General features: G+C 46.2%; 1 protein-coding gene across 1 annotated transcript; it reads right to left on the bottom strand.

Annotated features, from left to right (window-relative positions):
• Nucleotides 1–449: 449 nt before the first annotated feature.
• DPPA4 (developmental pluripotency associated 4) lies at nucleotides 450–11446 on the bottom strand. Its single transcript, XM_028844630.2, has 7 exons — nucleotides 11300–11446; nucleotides 7982–8102; nucleotides 5571–5731; nucleotides 5434–5484; nucleotides 3238–3526; nucleotides 1641–1839; nucleotides 450–793 (listed from the first exon to the last, which is right to left on the bottom strand). Exons 1-7 carry the CDS (start codon nucleotides 11321–11323, stop codon nucleotides 757–759), a joined length of 882 nt encoding a protein of 293 aa, XP_028700463.1. The 5' UTR covers nucleotides 11324–11446; the 3' UTR covers nucleotides 450–756.
• Nucleotides 11447–18327: the final 6881 nt, after the last annotated feature.

Genomic DNA, 18327 nt, shown 5'->3' with positions numbered 1-18327 from the left:
GAAATTGCAATTGGAATGAAGCAGCTCCTAAAGTAGTCAGTGTTCAGAGGAAAAGAAAATTGAGCACAAGAGCCAGTTGAGTTTTACTCAACTCCTTCACAATGCTCAGCTGAAGAACTTCTCACTTAAAAGACCTGTTGAAGATCAGGCACAGTGGCTCATGCCCATAATCCCAGTATTTTGGAAGGCCGAGGCGGGTGATCACTTGAGTCCAGGAGTTCGAGACTAACCTGGCCAACATAGGGAAACCCCATCTCTACTTAAAAAAAAAAAAAAAAAAAAAAAAGCTGGGTGTGGTGGCTGGTGCCTGTAATCCCAGCTACTCAGGAGGCTGAGGCAGGAGAATCACTTGAACTCAGGAGGCAGAGATTGCACTGAACTGAGATTGAACAAGTGCACTCCAGCCTGGGCAACAGAGTGAGACACTGTCTCAAAAGACAAAACAAAACAGAGCTGCTGCTGAAGTCATGTCTATTTTAGAAAAGTAGTACGAATGAGTTTTTCTATATATTAGCTACAATTTATGGTAATTTGCGAAATGTTTTTCCGTTTTTAAATCTGAGAGTCTCTATCTCCACTCACAAAGCAACAGGCACTGCTAGGGCTCTTAGGCTAACATCTGCCACCCCACCAGTCTGCATGGTCCATAAACAGGTGTGCAGAGAACCAGAGTTCACCTGTCAGCAGCCCCGCGGAATCCGACTCTCCAGACTTTCTGCCATTAATTACCATAGATGTGGCCTTTTTCCTGATATTCTATTCCCATTGGAGGCTTTTTATTAAGACCTTGTTCCTATAAAGCAAATAAAATGTTTGTTTTCAAAAAGTTAAGAATCAAGAAATATCAAAAATAGCCAAGAAACCCGTTGCTGGAATGCTGTTGAAATTGCCCTTACAACTTTAGGATCATAGGTAACAAGCCTATGACGCTGTCATTCGAGAATGAAGATCATTAGCCAAGTTAGCATGCCTCTGAAATATGTTCCCCGACTTGTGCGAACCATGGACAAGAGACCTTGGAGGGGCTCTTTGCATCACTTTCCCAAAAACCCAAGTATGTCATTAAAGGACTACCCAAAGTGACCTCCTCACTTCTATTCAACTTGCTTGGCATAGAGAGATTATCAAAATACAGCAAAAAGCAGGATATCCCAAAGGAAAAGCCAATCACACATTCACACACTTCCTCCTGTGGGAGATGGTCTTGCTATGTTTCCCTGGCTGAGAAATTACCGATCTAGTCAATTCTTCCCTTAACTTAAGGAATCTCTTCTTTGATATTCACGTTATTCCAGGTGTTTGTATGTGCACCATCCCTGTTTAGACTGTAGGCTACTTAAAGGAAGAGCTTTTCTACTAGTCATTATTTCTGTGTAGGGCATACACTTTGAATATAGTAATTATACAATGTTTGTTGCTCCCAGAATTCTGTGTCTCCAGGTAGAAGCGTTAAACCCTGACACAGAAATGCTTTCTGTTTCCTGGGGATAAACTTAACTGAGTAATGATTTTCTTGAAACTCTTTACTGACAATTTGAGCTTGAAATACATGGCTATATAAGATTAATGTGTATCTTGACTTTCTGCAATTGAAAATCCAGCACCCACTTTTAGTTTGTAGAAAAGCATCAGGTAATTACCTGTGAACACATTTGGGGCACAACATATTGTCTTCAAGATGCGGGGGTGGAAAATTGGAGGCAGGAAGCAAGAAGAGTGCACTCACTCTCCCTTCTTGCTTTTCTGGAACCCAGGCTTGACCAGCATGAAACTGCAGGTGAACCCAACCATCTGTGTCTGCAGGGAGACTTTTCCCATGGACCACACACCACCTGACACCTGGCGAAGGAGAGAGACAGGCACCCACACACCAGGATGACATACCGATGTAAGGCTGCATTATGGCCCATCACCCTTGATTGACCAACTCCAAGACGTGAACCCTGAAATCCTAACTTAACCTCTTCTCTATTCTGTTCTCCTTTAGAAAAGCATACAAGACAGTTCCTGTTAAAACTTAAAAATCTAGGCGGGGCACGGTGGCTCATGCCTGTAATCCCAGCAGTTTGGGAGGCCAAGGCGGGCGGATCATGAGGTCAGGATATCGAGACCATCCTGGCTAACACTGTGAAACCCCGTCTCTACTAAAAATACAAATTAGCCGGGCGTGGCGGCGGGCGCCTGTAGTCCCAGCTACTTGGGAGAATGAGGCAGGAGAATGGCGTGAACCTGGGAGGCGGAGCTCGCAGTGAGCCATGATCACACCACTGTACTACAGCCTGGGCGACAGAGCAAGACTCCGTCTCAAATAAACAAACAAACAAACAAATAAATAAATCTAGTTGGAAGTAGTATAGTTGTAGGTGGGCAGATGGTAGAAAGACTAACCCAGAGTGTCTGGAAAGGGCTTCATGAAACAAGCTCAGGGGCCCCAGCTCTGAACACACATTGGATTGTGCTAAACAGTTTATTGTCTTCTTTTGTTGTATTTTCTGTAATTCTTACAACATATAAGCTAGGTATCGCCCATTTTACAATGAAAACACTGGGAAATATTTTAAATAACTTATTAATGCCATTCTGGGGCTCAGCTGCAGGCAATTAATTTTAGATCTTACTTTTAAATTGCTTAAAGGGGAAAGAAAGAAAACCAAACTGCTATCCTCTTCTGATGCCATCAATCATTTAAAGCAGTGGTTCTCAAACTGTGGTCCCCAGACCAGCATCCTTACTGCTGCCCGGAAAACTGAGAAATGCAAACTCTCGCTGGGTGCAGTGGCTCACACCTGTAATCCCAGCATTCTGGGAGGCCGAGGCAGGCGGATCATCTGAGGTCAGGAGTTTGAGACCAGCCTGACCAACATGGAGAAAACCCGTCTCTACTAAAAATACAAAATTAGCCGGGCATGGTTGCGCCTGCCTGTAATCCCAGCTACTCAGGAAGGCTGAAGCAGGCGAATTGCTGGAACCCGGGAGGTTGAGGTTGTGGTGAGCCAAGATCGCACCACTGCACTCTAGCCTGGGCAACAAGAACGAAACTCTGACTCAAAAAAAAAAAGAAAGAAATGCAAATGCTCAGGTCCTGTCCTAGACCTGAATTAGAAACTCTGTGGGCAGGGTCCAGGAATCGCCGGCCCTCAAAGGCATTTTGATATACCCTAAAAATATATCAGGCATTAATCTCTACTAAGCTTATTTCCCCACTGGACCAGAATAAGCTCTTCGTGTTGGGCTTACCACAGGCCTCTTGTGGAGATTCCACTGCCTCTGGCGTCCTCGCCCTGGCCGAAATTCTCGCCCAGGAGGCCAGCAAAGCCTCTGGGGCAGAAGTTGTCACCACAACTGTATTAACTCCCTCAAGGAGAGCAGTGGAATCTTCCAGGGCAGGCGGCCCCTCCGCAGGGGGAAGGGCCACTTCAGGAGGATGTGTCTCAGAACTTTGCAGGGACGTTTCCCCTTTTTCCACCTTTAATTTTTTTTTCAATGATTTCCGGATTTTGGCCTCTTTTGCTGTGCTAGGAAAATCCTACAGAAAGGGTTAGATAATAAAGATAAAAATAAAGATTAAAATTCTAACAAAAATAAATGGCCTCAGAGTTAAGAAGTTCTTGATCAAATGCAAAGTTTCACTTAGACAGGAGGTCTAGGTTCAAGAGATCCACTGTACAACTTGGTAACTATACATAGTTAATTACAATGTACTGTCTTCTTGAAAATTGCACAGTTGGCTGCACATGGCTCAGGTCTGTAATCCCAGCACTTTGGGAGGCCAAGGTTGGTGAAACACTTGAGGTCAGGAGTTCAAGAACAGCCCTGGCCAACGTGGTGAAACCGCATCTCTACTAAAAATACAAAAATTATCCAGGCGTGGTGGTTCATGCCTGCAATCCCAGCTACTCAGGGGGCTGAGACTGGGGTATCACTTGAACCAGGGAGGCGGAAGTTGCAGTGAGCCTGCACTCCAGCCTAGGTGACAGAGGGAGACTCTGTCTTTAAAAAAAAAAGAAAGAAAGAAAATTGCTGGCCGGGCACAGTGGCTCACGCCTGTAATCCCAGCACTTTGGGAGACCGAGGTGAGCGGATCACGAGGTCAGGAGTTCTAGACCAGCCTGGCCAACATGGTGAAACCCTGTCTCTACTAAAAATACAAACATCAGCCAGGCGTGGTGGCAGGTGCTGTAATCCCAGCTACTCTGGAGGCTGAGGCAGGAGAATCGCTTGAACCCAGGAGGTGGAGGTTGCAGTGAGCTGAGATTGCGCACTGCACTCCAGCCTGAGCAACAAGAGCGAAACTTTGTCTTAAAAAAAAAAAAAAAAGAAAGAAAGAAAACCTGGGCACGGTGGGGCTCACGCCTGTAATCCCAGCACTTTGGGAGGCTGAGGTGGGCAGATCACCTGAGGTCGGGAGTTTGAGACCAGCCTGACCAACATGGAGAAATGCCGTCTCTATTAAAAATCCAAATTAGCCAGGTGTGGTGGCGCATACCTGTAATCTCAGCTACTCGGGAGGCTAAGGCGGGAGAATCATCTGAATCCAGGAGGCAGCGGATGCATGGAGCGAAATTCTGTCTCAATAATTATAATAATAATAATAATAATATAGTATGTAAAGTGATGTATGTATTAATTAGCTTGAGTTAGCCATTCCACAATGTATACGTATTTCAAAGCCATGTGCTGTACATGATAAAAATATACAATTTTTGTCAATTAAAAAAATTTAAGTGCTGCCTCTTTTTATTTTTGAGACAGCGTTTCACTCTTGTGCCCAGGCTGGAGTGCAATGGTGCATCTCAGCTCACGGCAACCTCTGCCTCCTGGTTTCAAGCAATTCTACTGCCTCAGCCTCCTGAATAGCTGGGATTACACACATGCACCACCACACCTGGCTAATTTTTGTATTTTTAGTAGAGACAGGATTTCACCATGTTGGCCAGGCTGGGCTGCCTCATTTTTATTATTCTTTGCAGACTTGGTGAGAAGTAGGGATGGAAGGCCAGGCACGGTGGCTCACACCTGTAATCCCAGCACCTTGGGAGGCCGAGGTGGGCAGACCACGAGGTCAGGAGTTCAAGACCAGCCTGACCAAAATAGTGAAACCCCACCTCTACTAAAAATACAAAAAATTAGCTGGGCGTGGTGGCGGGTGCTTGTAATCTCAGCTACTTAGGAGGCTGAGGCAGGAGAATTGCTTGAATTCGGGAGGTGGAGGTTGCAGTGAGCTGAGATGGTGCCACAGCACTCCAGTCTGGGTGACAGTGTGAGACTCCATCTCAAAAAAAAAAAAAGGAAAGCAGGCATGGAAAATACTGTTCTTTCTTAGAACTAGGGGTGGAGGGACAAGCGGAGGCTAAGACAGCTCCTTTACTCACTTTTGAGGCTACAATAGGTAATTAGGATAAGCACTGAAACGTACATCCTTTAAAAAGTTACCTTTTGATTTGGGTAGGCAAAGGCACACAGGCGCTTATATGCATCCAATTTCTAAGACAACAGAAAACTGAGTTAGTAAGGCAAGTAAGGTTCCTACCCTTCCTCCCAGCAGTACCATCCCCAGCCTAGGCCCTCACCTGGCCTTTGGAGCTCAGCTTCAATTGTTGGCACCAGGCCCGCAGAATGTCCCGGTGAATCAGATTAACAGGTGGCAGTTTAGAGGGTAATGGAGGGATTGGTATCTTCCTCTGAGGTCTGGGGTTGTCACTGCACTCTGCCTTCTTCTTAGGACAGAGCACTGAAGGAGAATGGAATCAAATTAGTAGTAATTAACTTTGTGTACCTTTTCAGAATTTCAAAAGTAAAATCACTGTTTTTTTTTTTTTTTCTGAGAGTCTTGCTTTGTCGCCCGGCTGGAGCGCAGTGGCGCAATCTTGGCTCCCTGTAACCTCCGCCTCCTGGGTTCAAGCGATTCTCCTGCCTCAGCCTCCTGAGAAGCTGGGATTACAGATGCCCACCACCACGCCCGGCTAATTTTTTTTCTATTTTTAGTGGAGGTGAAGTTTCACCATGTTGGCCAAGCTGGTCTCGAACTCCTGAACTTGTGATCTGCCCACCTAGGCCTCCCAAAGTGCTAGGATTACAGGCCTAAGCCACCGCGCCCGGCCTAAAATCAGTTTTAGTTATTAATAGTTCAATCCCTCTCAAACCTAGGACTTACCACTTCTAAATCCCAGTTTTATTCCTCAATCTCCCCACTACTCAGGTACACGTGCTCCTTTGTGAACCCTTTAGTCCACAGAACCCAGGTGGTGGCACCGGAGATGCCACTTCCATCCCAGGGGAATTATCACTGTCTTAGACTTGAGATCATACCTTTGTGAACCCCTTAATCCACAGAACCCAGGTGGTGGCACCAGAGATGGCACTTCCACCCGAGGGGAATTACCGCTGTCTTAGACTTGAGATCATACTCAGTGGTGTCCTCTACACACAGAGCAAACTCAACACCTGACAATACTACACAGGCAACCACTAATATTCCTAATTCTGCCAGCCCACCCTAGTCAGGGCAGCACTCTGGTTTCATAGCAGGTATGCTTCCTTAGCTGAGCTGTGTTTCTGTTCATCCTGCTTCTGCACCTCACATACCTTGTCTTCATTCAGTAAAGATATTTGGCTAGGCACAGTGGCTCACACTGTAATCCCAGCACTTTGGGAGGCCGAGGTGGGGGGATAACCTGAGGTCAGGAGTTTGAGACCAGCATGGCCAACATGGTGAAATGCTGTCTCTACTAAAAAAAAAAAAAAAATTCGCTGGGCATGATGGCACATGCCTGTAATCTCAGTTACTTGGGAGGCTGAGGCTGGATAACTGTTTGAATCCGGGAGGCAGAGGTTTTAGTGGGCCAGGATCATGCCAAAAAAATGTCTAAGGCTGGGTCTGGTGGCTTACACCTGTAATCCCAGCACTTTAGGAGGCCAAGGCAGATGGGTCACTTGAGGCCAAGAGTTCACAACCAGCCTGGCCAATATGGTAAAATCCCGTCTCTACTAAAAATACAAAAATCAGCCAGGCATGGTGGCACACGCCTGCAATCCTAGCTAACTTGGGAGGCTAAGACAGGACAATCGCTTGAACCAGGGAGGCAGAGGTTGCAGGGAACTGAGATGGTGCCACCACACTCTAGCCTGGATGACAGACCAACACCCTGTCTTGGTGTCTCAAAAAAAAAGACACAGCCTGTAATGACACTTAGAGTTAGTAGGGTTTACTGTGTACATATTACTTCTTTTTTTTTTTTTTTTTTTGAGACAGAGTCTTGCTCTGTCGCCCAGGCTGGAGCGCAGTGGCCGGATCTCGGCCCATTGCAAGCTCCGCCTCCCGGGTTTACGCCATTCTCCTGCCTCAGCCTCCCGAGTAGCTGGGACTACAGTTGCCCGCCACCTCGCCCGGCTAGTTTTTTTTTTTTTGTATTTTTTAGTAGAGACGGGGTTTCACTGTGTTAGCCAGGATGGTCTCGATCTCCTGACCTCGTGATCCGCCCGTCTCGGCCTCCCAAAGTGCTGGGATTACAGGCTTGAGCCACCGCGCCCGGCCATTACTTCTTAGGCATAGTGTAAGTACTTCACTTAATTATTCTATGTAAATTTTAACACTCCATTCCCACACCCGAATAAAGGTAGATATTGTTCAAACTTATTTTTAGAATAGGTAGTCCGGTTTCAAGAATGGGTCTTCAAATTTACAGCTGTCTGTTCCCAAATCATTGCACATTGAAATTCTTAACTCCAAGTAGCAAGTGAAGGAAAAAATGATCAACAGAACCAAATATGCTGTGGAAGTCTGAAGATAGGAAGGGATCGGTTAGGGCAATGGTGACCAAAAGATGCTTCAGGAAGGTGCAGTTTAAGCTAGACTCCCATGAACTGTAGGATTTGCAAAATATATGACGGAAATTTCTTCCCTGGCTTTTCTTCTTCAGAAAAATTCCTCTGGCTTCTAAGACCTGAGAAAGTGGAATTTGAGGATTTGAAGACCTCTTACCTTTATTGCCTTTGACAGACTTTTTTTCTTTGGTTCCCTTTGCTGATGTTCCTGGCAAAGCAATCATGTTTGGTTGATTAGAAGTTTGCTGATCCTCTTCCCTCGACTTCTCTGTGGAGGTCTACTGGGAACAGAGGAGCTGGTCAGTCATTCCTCCAGTGTCCAAACCACACATACACTACCTGCCTCAAGATAACTCACTTCTAAGGCACCAAGGCAGTCACTGGACTCCACTGGCAGTGTGGATTCTCCTCTGGGTATCATCTTAATACACACTGTCATGCAGGCCAGGCGTTGTGGCTCACGCCTGTAATCCAAGTGCTTTAGGAGGACAAGGCAAGAGGATCGCTTGAGTCCAGTAGTTGGATACCAGCCTGAGCAACAACAAGTGAAACCTTGCCTCTACAAAAAGGAAACAAGATTAGCTGAGCATGGTGGTACATGCCTGTAGCCCGAGCTACTCAAGAGACTGAGGTAGGAGAATCACTTGAGCCAGGGAGGTAGGTAGAGGCTGCATCGCTGCACTCCAACCTGGGTGACAGAATGAGACTGTCTCAAAAAAAAAAAAAAAAAAAGAAAGGCCCTTAACTCACCTACTGTATTCCATCATCTCTCACCTGAAGAATTTTTTTCCCCCAATCCTTCATTCTTGACCCCTTCCAAATAAATTATTTTCTAACACTGTTGGCAGAGTGACACATCCTTTCAGTGGTTTATTGCTCTCAGCATAAAAATAATTGTCTTTAACATTACCTACCAGACTCTTACCTTCTATTTCACACTGCTCTCCCTACCCAAGCTCCAGCCGCGTAATTCCTTTCCTTTCCTTTCCAAAGTTGTTACACATTCCTCAGCCCCAACCTCCACCCTACTTCTATTTACACTTCAAAATCTTATACCTTAAAAATCTTCCTCTTTTAAGTGTTATTTAACCTGGGAACCCCTTCTAGTCCTTTCAGACAAATCTACTACATACTGTCTCATTTCTACTACTTGTTAATTGCAATTAAATTTGTTTGTGTGATTTGATTAATGATTGACACTCCTCTTGACTATAAGCTCCATGAGGATAGCATTTCTTTCCTTTTCATCATAGGCACTCATAAATATTGGTTAATTGAATCAAAGGAAGCAAAGTGGGAGTGGAGAAAAGTTGTTTAATCCAGAGACAGTAAGATATATTGATCCCCTGTCTCATACCAGGCATTCGCTTTGATATGTTCCTTATTTTCATTCTTTTTTAAAAAATATTTATTTATTAGCCGGGCGCGGTGGCTCAAGCTTGTAATCCCAGCACTTTGGGAGGCCGAGACGGGCGGATCACGAGGTCAGGAGATCGAGACCATCCTGGCTAACACGGTGAAACCCCGTCTCTACTTAAAAAAATACAAAAAAACTAGCCGGGCGAGGTGGCGGACGCCTGTAGTCCCAGCTACTCGAGAGGCTGAGGCAGGAGAATGGCGTGAACCCGGGAGGCGGAGCTTTCAGTGAGCTGAGATCCAGCCACTGCACTCCAGCCTGGGCGACAGAGCGAGACTCCGTATCAAAAAAAATAAATCATTTATTAAAGAAAAGGGCTTGCTCTTTCACCCAGGCTGGAATGCAGTGGCAGGACGGTAACTCACTCCAATCTCTACCTCCTCAAGTGATCCTTTGCCTCAGTCTCCTGAGTAGCTGGGACTACAGGTACCACCACGCCTGGCTAATGTTTCGTAGAGATGAGGTGTTGGGATTAAAGGCGTGAGCCACAGCGCCCAAGGGCTCCCTATATTCTTTTTATTTGAGAGGAGTCTCGCTCTGTCGTCCAGGCTGGAGCGCAGTGGCACAATCTCAGCTCACTGCAACCTCCACCTCCCGGGTTCAAGCAGTTCTCTGCCTCAGCCTCCCGACTAGCTGGAATTACTGGCGCTCGCCATGACGCCCAGCTGGTTTTCGTGGTTTCACCATGCTGGCCAGGCTGGTCTCAAACTCCTGGCCTCAAGTGATCCGCCCACCTCGGCCTCCCAAAGTGCTGGGATTACAGGCATGTGCCACTGTGCCTGGTCTTGGCCTTCCTTATTTTCATTCATTTAATTCTCATAGCAATCTGGCAACAATTTACTTCTCAGACACAGAAGCTGAGGATCAGAGGTAACATAAAGACACACAGATTAAGAGTACGTTAGATATAAATTAAAATTTAAATATCAAGGCTGGGCTCCGTGGCTCAAACCTGTAATCCCAGCACTTTGGGGAGGCCGAGGTGGGCTAATGGAGGTCAGGAGTTCGAGACCAGCCTGGTCAACATATCGAAACTCAATCACTACCAAAAATACCAAAACTACCTGGGCGTGGTGGTGCGCGCCTGCAGTCCCAGGCTGAGTCAGGAGAATCGCTTGAACCGGGAGGCAGAGGCTGCAGTGAGCCGAGATCGGCTACTGCACTCCAGCCTGGGCGACAGAGTGAAACTCGATTCATTAAAAAAAATAATAATCTCAATTACTTCTTCCTACCACCCTTTTCTCCTGTTACCATTTCCCTCTAGCCCCGATATTCGGTTAATTCTTTCTGACAGGACAAAGCACCTCTTCAAAACAGAAAAACCGGCGGGCAGCAGCAGCGCGCGCCTGTGGTCCCAGCAGCACTTTGGAAGGCCGAGGTGGGAGGATCGCTTGAGCCTGGGAGGTCGAGGTTGCAGTGAGCAGTGATGGTGCCACTGCACTCCAGCCCGGGAGACAAAGTGAGAGACCCTGTTCCAAAACTAACCTGAAAGCCTGATTTTTTAACTTTTTCTTTTGGGATGGAGTTTCGCTCTTGTTGCCCAAGCTGGGGGTGCAATGGCGCCTTCTCGGCAAACCACAACCTCCGCCTCCCGGGTTCAAGCGATTCTCCTGCTTCAGCCTCCCGAGTAGCTGGGATTACAGGTGTGCGCCACCACACCCAGCTAATTTTGTATTTTTAGTAGAGACGGGGTTTCTCCATGGTGGTCAGGCTGGTCTCGAACTCCCGACCTCAGGTGATCCGTCCGCCTCGGCCGCCCAAAGTGCTGGGATTACAGGCGTGAGCCACCGCGCCCGGCCTCTTTCTTTCCCCCTATCTTTTGACACCCTCAACCTCCTCAACTAACCCTAGAAAACCTCATTTCTTGTCTCCTCACTCCAATATACCAGGCTGCAATCATGTTCTTGGGCTTTACTCTTAAAAAAAAAAAAAAAAAAGTCAAGAGGAGAAAATTCGAAGGCGCATTCTTTTCTCCTCAATAGAAAAATCAAGAGTGCCCAGGGAAGACAGAAACACGAAGACGAAGACAGAAAACAAATCCACTAAAACTGTACTGACCTCCTTGCCTTTTGCCTTCTCCATACTTGTAGAAGCGGAGCCTCGCAAATGCTTCCAAAATGGCCCCAGCCCTAAGATTGCTGTTTGCAAAGTCTCCTCCCACTTCCTGCCGCCCGAAGACCCTTTTTCTCCCCTCCTCACCTCTTATTTTCTTCTCCCCGTCTGTTCCCTCCCCCACAATTTGTAAATGCTAAAATTGCATTCTTTCTTATTCATGGGGTGACCTTTGTCTGGGTTGAATTACTAATACCATTCCTGGCCCTTTTCTGTGCACTTTAAATGTAATTATCCAAAGTATGGTTCCGGAGACTTTGGGAGATTCAGGACTCCTTCAGAACGATTCTACAGAGAGAGAAAAAAAAAATGTGGCCAGAGACTTGAGCAGGATGTGTGAAGGGATTTAATAATGGGACTTGTGTAAACAGTAGACTTCAGGGACCAGACTGGCGGCTTGAAGAAAGCTATTTTCTCGTACCAAATACATTCCATTTCCTAAGTTACTCACTCAACTAAAATTCCAGGTTTCTCTGTACTAATACCCAGCATCATTTCATCTGCCAACGAACTAATAATAGTAGCTCTTAAAGTCTATAGAATATTTGTTATTTATTTATTTTGTAGAGGGCAAGTTGGGTGTGGGTGGGGATCTCGCTATTTTGACCAGGCTGGTCTCGAACTCCTGCCCTCAAGTGATTCTCCAGCCTTGTCCTCCCAAAGTGTTGGGATTACAGGCGTGAGCCACCACTCCCAGCCCAAGTATTTTTTTATATCTCAAATTGAGGGTTTAAAACTCAGTCATTATTGTTCCCCATTTTATATATGACTAAAGTTTGGTATAAAATTTTATTGGTAACTTTTCCAATAGCACAGTAAGTGAACCCCTAACCTACTGACTCCCAAAGAAGTTCAAGTTTTTCTCCTTAAAATAATTTGAAAAATCCTTCCTCAGATCAATGTTCCCTGTCAGGTTGTCAAGAGATGTGAAGTGAAGGAAGCAGTGGCTGTGCGACTGAAACCCTCCCTTGTCAGGGTCCAAAGTCTCCTTCGTTCTTTGGTTTACTTTGTTGTATTTTTTTCGCTTGTCCTAAAATGATAAATAAGAGACCATCTTTAATCCAAATGGTGTTAGTAATCTGCTCACAGGCTAGAAATCCACGGACAGAGAAAGTAACTAAACGGAGCCTAGGAATGGAGAAGGAAGTGCAGGTTGTGGACTGGGCAACCCCCAAGGTGGCAAAGAGGAAACCAGGTGAGTTGAGGTCATCTGGGAGATATTAGGGCTTTGATTTAACAATTCTTTACTACAGCCTTTGATAACCACCAGTATGACTTACTAGTTAAGGTTTGTGTATAGAGTGTATAATTGAATCATCTTTCTTTTCTCAGTGTAATTGAATGTAACATTCAGAATAATTGGAGTTCTGGGCTGGGCGTGGTGGCTCACTCTGTAATCCCAGCACTTTGGGCGGCTGAGGTGGGCAAGTCACTTGAGTTCAGGAGTTTGAGACCAGCCTGGCCAACAATGCAGAACCCCTTCTCTACTAAAAATACAAAAATTAGCCGGGCATGGTGGTGCGTGCCTGTAATCCCAGCTATTGAGGAGGCTGAGGCAGGAGAATTGCTTGAGCCGGAGAGGCAGAGGTTGCAGTGAGTCGAGATGGTGCCCCCACACTCCAGCTTGGGTGACAGAGGGACACTCCGTCTCAAAACAAACAAACAAACAGAATAATTGGAGTTCTGAATTAAATATAAACTGAGGCACTGAAACATCTAATTCTGGGCAAGGTACAAACTAATTTGGTATGAACAGATGGATTGTATACTGGGATTAATCATTTATAAATTATTGGGTCCACTACTATTTCTGGGAACACAATTCTAAAAGAATTGCACCAACCATTTAAAACATGGGTTAGCTGACATCCTATACATAAAATAAATTAGTACAATTTAATTTAAAATGTTTGGAAATAATATTACTGAGTTCTGGAAATAAGCAAAAAGCCAAATATGGTCGGCTCCTGCCTGTAATCTCAGCATTTAGGGGGGCTGAGGTAGAAGGATTGCCAGAACCCGGGAGTTTAAGACCAGCCTGGGCAATTTAGTGAAATCCTGTCTCTACAAAAAATAGAAAAAGAAATTAGCTGGGTGTGGTGGCACGTGCCTGTAGTTCCATCAGGAGGCTAAGGTAGGAGGATCACTTGAACCCAGGAATTTGAGACTGCAGTGAGCTGTGATCATGCCACTGTACCCTAGCCTGGGCAATAGAGCCAGACCCTGTCCCCTCTCCTCATGAAAAAGAAAAAAAAAAAAAAAAAAAAGTCAAATATCTTTTTGTCAGGTTTGTTGGAGTTGTAATTTATAGGCAGTTTGGAGCAGAGTACAACCTATTTGTGCATTGGTTTCTCAAATGTAAAGTAGGAATAACTGCAAGTTTATTGTGTTTTCTGAGAAATAACTAATTTTGTGTGTAAAATTTCCTACAAATATTTGGTAGTCAAAAGAAAAACTTTACTGCTATTTTTAATGTTATAATTCCAGTGCCTACACTTCTATTTTGATTTCAAAAAGTATTCATAATTGAACAACCGAATCTCCCATTCACTTATTGAATAAAAATGTATTAAGTGCTTTTTTTTATTTTTTTTTTCCGAGAGGAAGTCTCACTTTGTCACCCAGGCTGGAGTGCAGCCTCCACCTCCTGTATTTAAGCGATTCTCATGCCTCAGCCTCCAGAGTAGCTGGGACAACTGGCTCATGCCACCACACCCATCTAATTTTTGTATTTTTAGTGGAGATGGGGTTTCCCCATGTTAACCAAGCACTTGAACTCCTGGCCTCAGATGTTCCGTCTGCCTCAGCCTCCCAAAGTGCTGGGATTACAGGCATGAGCCACCACGCCCGGCTCACATGCTTTCAAAATATATTTTATTTATATGTATAATCAAAACAAATGCAAACTGTTCAATTATGACCCTTGCAAAGCAGGATAATTCCCTGTGTATGACAGCCTACAATAGAGGTTTTTATTTTGTTTTGTTTATAGAGATGAGATCTCACTGTTGCCCAGGCTGGTCTCAAATCCCTAGGTTTAAGTGAGCCTCCCTCCTTGGCCTCCCAAAGTTCTTGTATTATAGGCATGAGCCCCTTGCCCTGCCCTGCAACAGGGGTTTTGAAGTCAGAAAAGTATCAGATCTAGAGGAGGTGGGGAACTGAACTAATGAATAGGGGAAGGGAAGGATGAGCTCTGGGAAGAAGGCACCCCACTCCTGAGACAGCTCAGCATGGTCAGGGACTGAAAGAAGAGCAGTGGGGCTGGAGCTCAGAGAGGGAGGGGTTAAGTGTGAGCTGAGTGGGATAGGTAGGCCTTCTGATCTTTAGGTTGAGGACCACGGGGAAGCTACTGAAATATTCAAGGTGTGGGTAAGGATGGGCTGACTCTGATGAGCATTTTGTAAAGCCCTTTCAACTTCAATGAGAAAGAAGTGGGGATGATCAGAGACAGCACAGATGTGAGTTAGGAGGCTACTGAGCAGCCTTGAGACTGGAGAGGAAGTATGGACTGTGTTTAAGAGCACAGACCCCAGGGCCAGGCATGGTGGCTCACGCCTGTAATCCCAGCACTTTGGGAGGCCAAGGCAGGTGGATCACGAGGTCAGGAGTTCAAGACCAGCCTGGCCCATATGGTGAAGCCCCGTCTCTACTAAAAATACAAAAATTAGCTGGGCGTGGTGGCACATGTCTGTAATCCCAGCTACTCGGGAGGCTGAGGCAAGAGAATTGCTTGAGCCCAGGAGGCGGAGGTTACAGTGAGCAGAGATTGCGCCATTGTACTCCAGCCTGGGCGACAGTGTGAGACTCCATCTCAAAATAAAAAATAAAAATAAAACATAGCCGGGCGCAGTGGCTCACGCCTGTAATCCCAGCACTTTGAGAGGCCGAGGCGCGCGGATCACGAGGTCAGGAGATCGAGGCCATCCTGGCTAACACGGTGAAACCCCCCCGTCTCTGTTAAAAATACAAAAAATTAGTCGGGCGTGGTAGTGGGCGCCTGTAGTCCCAGCTACTCGGGAGGCTGAGGCAGGAGAATGGCATGAATCCGGGAGGCGGGGTTTGTAGTGGGCCGAGATCCGGCCACTGCGCTCCAGCCTGGGCAACAGAGCGAGACTCTATCTCAAAAAAATAAAAATAAAAATAAGAAATAAAACAAAAAGCACAGACACCAAATCCAGGCCAGACTGACTGATTTTTAAATGTAAGGCTTTAGCAGCTAGCCAGACAGGATTTAAACCCCAATCTCCCCTTCACTAGCTGTGTGACCTGGGCAATAACTTTAAGTCTCTTTCTTTTCTCATCTGTAAAATGAGGCTGATGAAAATAATAGCTTTTACTTAGAGGGTTGTGGGCGTGTCTGGAGAACACAGTGTCTGGCAGAGCACATGTTGGGATCAGAAGAGCGGGGCGTGGTGGCTCCGGTGGCTTATGTCAGTAATCCCGGCACTTTGGGAGGGAGGAGAATCGCTTGAGCTCAGGCAATATAGTGAAACCCCATTTCTACCAAAAATACAAAACTTACCAGGCATGGTGGCGCACGCAAGGGTGCCAGCTCCTCCAGAGGCTGAAGTGGGAGTATGGCTTGAGTCCAAGAGGTGGAGTTTGCAGTGAGCCGAGATCATGCCACTGTACTCCAGTCTGGGTGACATAGTGAGACCCTGTTTCAAAAAAAAGAGGACCAAAAAAAAGAGAGAGAGAGAGAAATTTGGAGAGGAATGAATTTGAGAGATGTAGGGGTATTGTGGCTGGGTTTTCTTTCATTTTTCCTTTTCCTTATTTTTATTTTTTTTAAGAGGTCTCCCTATATTGCCCAGGCTGGTCCCAGGTGAAACTGCTTGTCCCAGGTGAAACTCCTGGTCTCACGTGATCCTCCCGCTTTAGCCTCCTGAGTAGCTGGGATTAAAGGCCAACACCCCTAAACCCAGCTTTTTCGTTTTGCTTTTTTTTTTGTAAAAAAAGTTTTAATTGGCCGGGCGCGGTGGCTCAAGCCTGTAATCCCAGCACTTTGGGAGGCCGAGACGGGTGGATCACGAGGTCAGGAGATTGAGACCATCCTGGCTAACACGGTGAAACACCATCTCTACTAAAAAATACAAAAAACTAGCCGGTCGAGGTGACAGGCTCCTGTAGTCCCAGCTACTCGGGAGGCTGAGGCAGGAGAATGGCGTGAACCCGGGAGGCGGAGCTTGCAGTGAGCTGAGATCCGGCCACTGCACTCCAGCCTGGGCAACAGAGGGAGACTCCGTCTCAAAAAAAAAAAAAAAGTTTTAATTGAATAAAATGAGCTGAATTAATGAGTCCTTTAGTTTACCCAGAGGCAGTGAGTCTTCCAAAGTCATTAATCTGCATCTACAGAAAATAAACCAGCATTGATTCATATGTAACACTGTTTCCTGTCTGACCGAATGGAGAGAGGGGGCAGGAGGTGTGGCTGTGAGGAAGGAGGGAACCCTTGTCTGTATCTCTCTGCTGTGTATTCCAGAAGCACTGAGTCAAAAGCTGGGTTTATTTAATATTTATTAAATATTAGAGTTCACCAATTGATAACAGTGCATGAAAATACCTCTTTTCCCATGTCCAGGAGACTAGTATTTTAACAAGTACACTAGAACTTGACACACCTAATTTATAATAATTCCACCTTGTAGTATCTCCTATAGTGGATAATCATTGCTGTTTTAGTGGTAATTTTACTTTAGGAAATAGGTGAGTCAGTTAAAATTAAATTTAGGGAGTAAGACAGACCATGAGGTTAGTTAGTAACTTTTGTTTGTTTGTTTGTTTGTTTTTTTGAGACAGAGTCTCGCTCTGTCGCCCGGGCTGGAGTGCAGTGGCCGGATCTCAGCTCACTGCAAGCTCCGCCTCCTGGGTTCACGCCATTCTCCTGCCTCAGCCTCCCGAGTAGCTGGAACTACAGGCACCCACCACCGCGCCCGGCTAATTTTTTTTGTAGTTTTTTAGTAGAGACGGGGTTTCACCGTGTTAACCAGGATGGTCTCGATCTCCTGACCTCGTGATCCGCCCGTCTCGGCCTCCCAAAGTGCTGGGATTACAGGCTTGAGCCACCGCGCCCGGCCGTAACTTTTGTTTAAAAAGGGAAAAGTTGTAGATAGATGATAGAGCTGGTATCATCAAAAACAAGAAAACCCAAACTTACTTGTTTTTGTTTTTGTTTTTTGAGAAGGAGTCTGGCTCTGTCGCCCAGGCTGGAGTGCAGTGGCCAGATCTCAGCTCACTGCAAGCTCTGCCTTCCGGGTTTAAGCCATTCTCCTGCCTCAGCCTCCCGAGTAGCTGGGAACACAGACGCCCGCCACCTCGCCCGGCTAGTTTTTTGTATTTTTTAGTAGAGACGGGGTTTCACTGTGTTAGCCAGGATGGTCTCGATCTCCTGACCTCGTGATCCGCCCGTCTCGGCCTCCCAAAGTGCTGGGATTACAGGCTTGAGCCACCGTGCCCGGCCAAACTTATTTGTTTATAAACAATTTCCCTCCCTCCCTTCCTCCCTTCCTTCATATCTTATTTTTATTTATTTATTTTTTTTTTTGAGACAGAGTCTCACTCTATACAGCCCAGGCTGGAGTGCAGTGGCGCGACCTCAGCTCACTGCAGCCTCTGCCTCCTGGGGTTAAGCGATTCTCGTGCCTCAGCTTCCCAAATAGCTGGGATTACAGGCGCCAGCCACCACGCCCGGCTAATATATATATTTTTTTAATGTTTTGAGACGGAGTTTCGCTCTTGTTGCTCATGCTGGAGTGCACTGGCAAGATACCGGCTCACCGTAACCTCCGCCTCCCTGGTTCAAGCGATTCTCCTGCTTCACCCTCCCAAGTAGCTGGGATTACAGGCATGCGCCACCACGCCCGGCTAATTTTTTGTATTTTTAGTAGAGACGGGGTTTCACTCTGTTAGCTAGGGTGGTCTCCATCTCCCGACCTCAAGTGACCCGCCCGCCTCAGCTTCCCAAAGTGCTGGGA

The sequence above is a fragment of the Macaca mulatta genome, chromosome 2 (assembly GCF_049350105.2).
Source record: "Macaca mulatta isolate MMU2019108-1 chromosome 2, T2T-MMU8v2.0, whole genome shotgun sequence".
Taxonomy (NCBI): domain Eukaryota; kingdom Metazoa; phylum Chordata; class Mammalia; order Primates; family Cercopithecidae; genus Macaca; species Macaca mulatta.
Note: the sequence above shows the minus strand (reverse complement) of the source record. Positions and strands in the feature narration are given on the sequence as shown.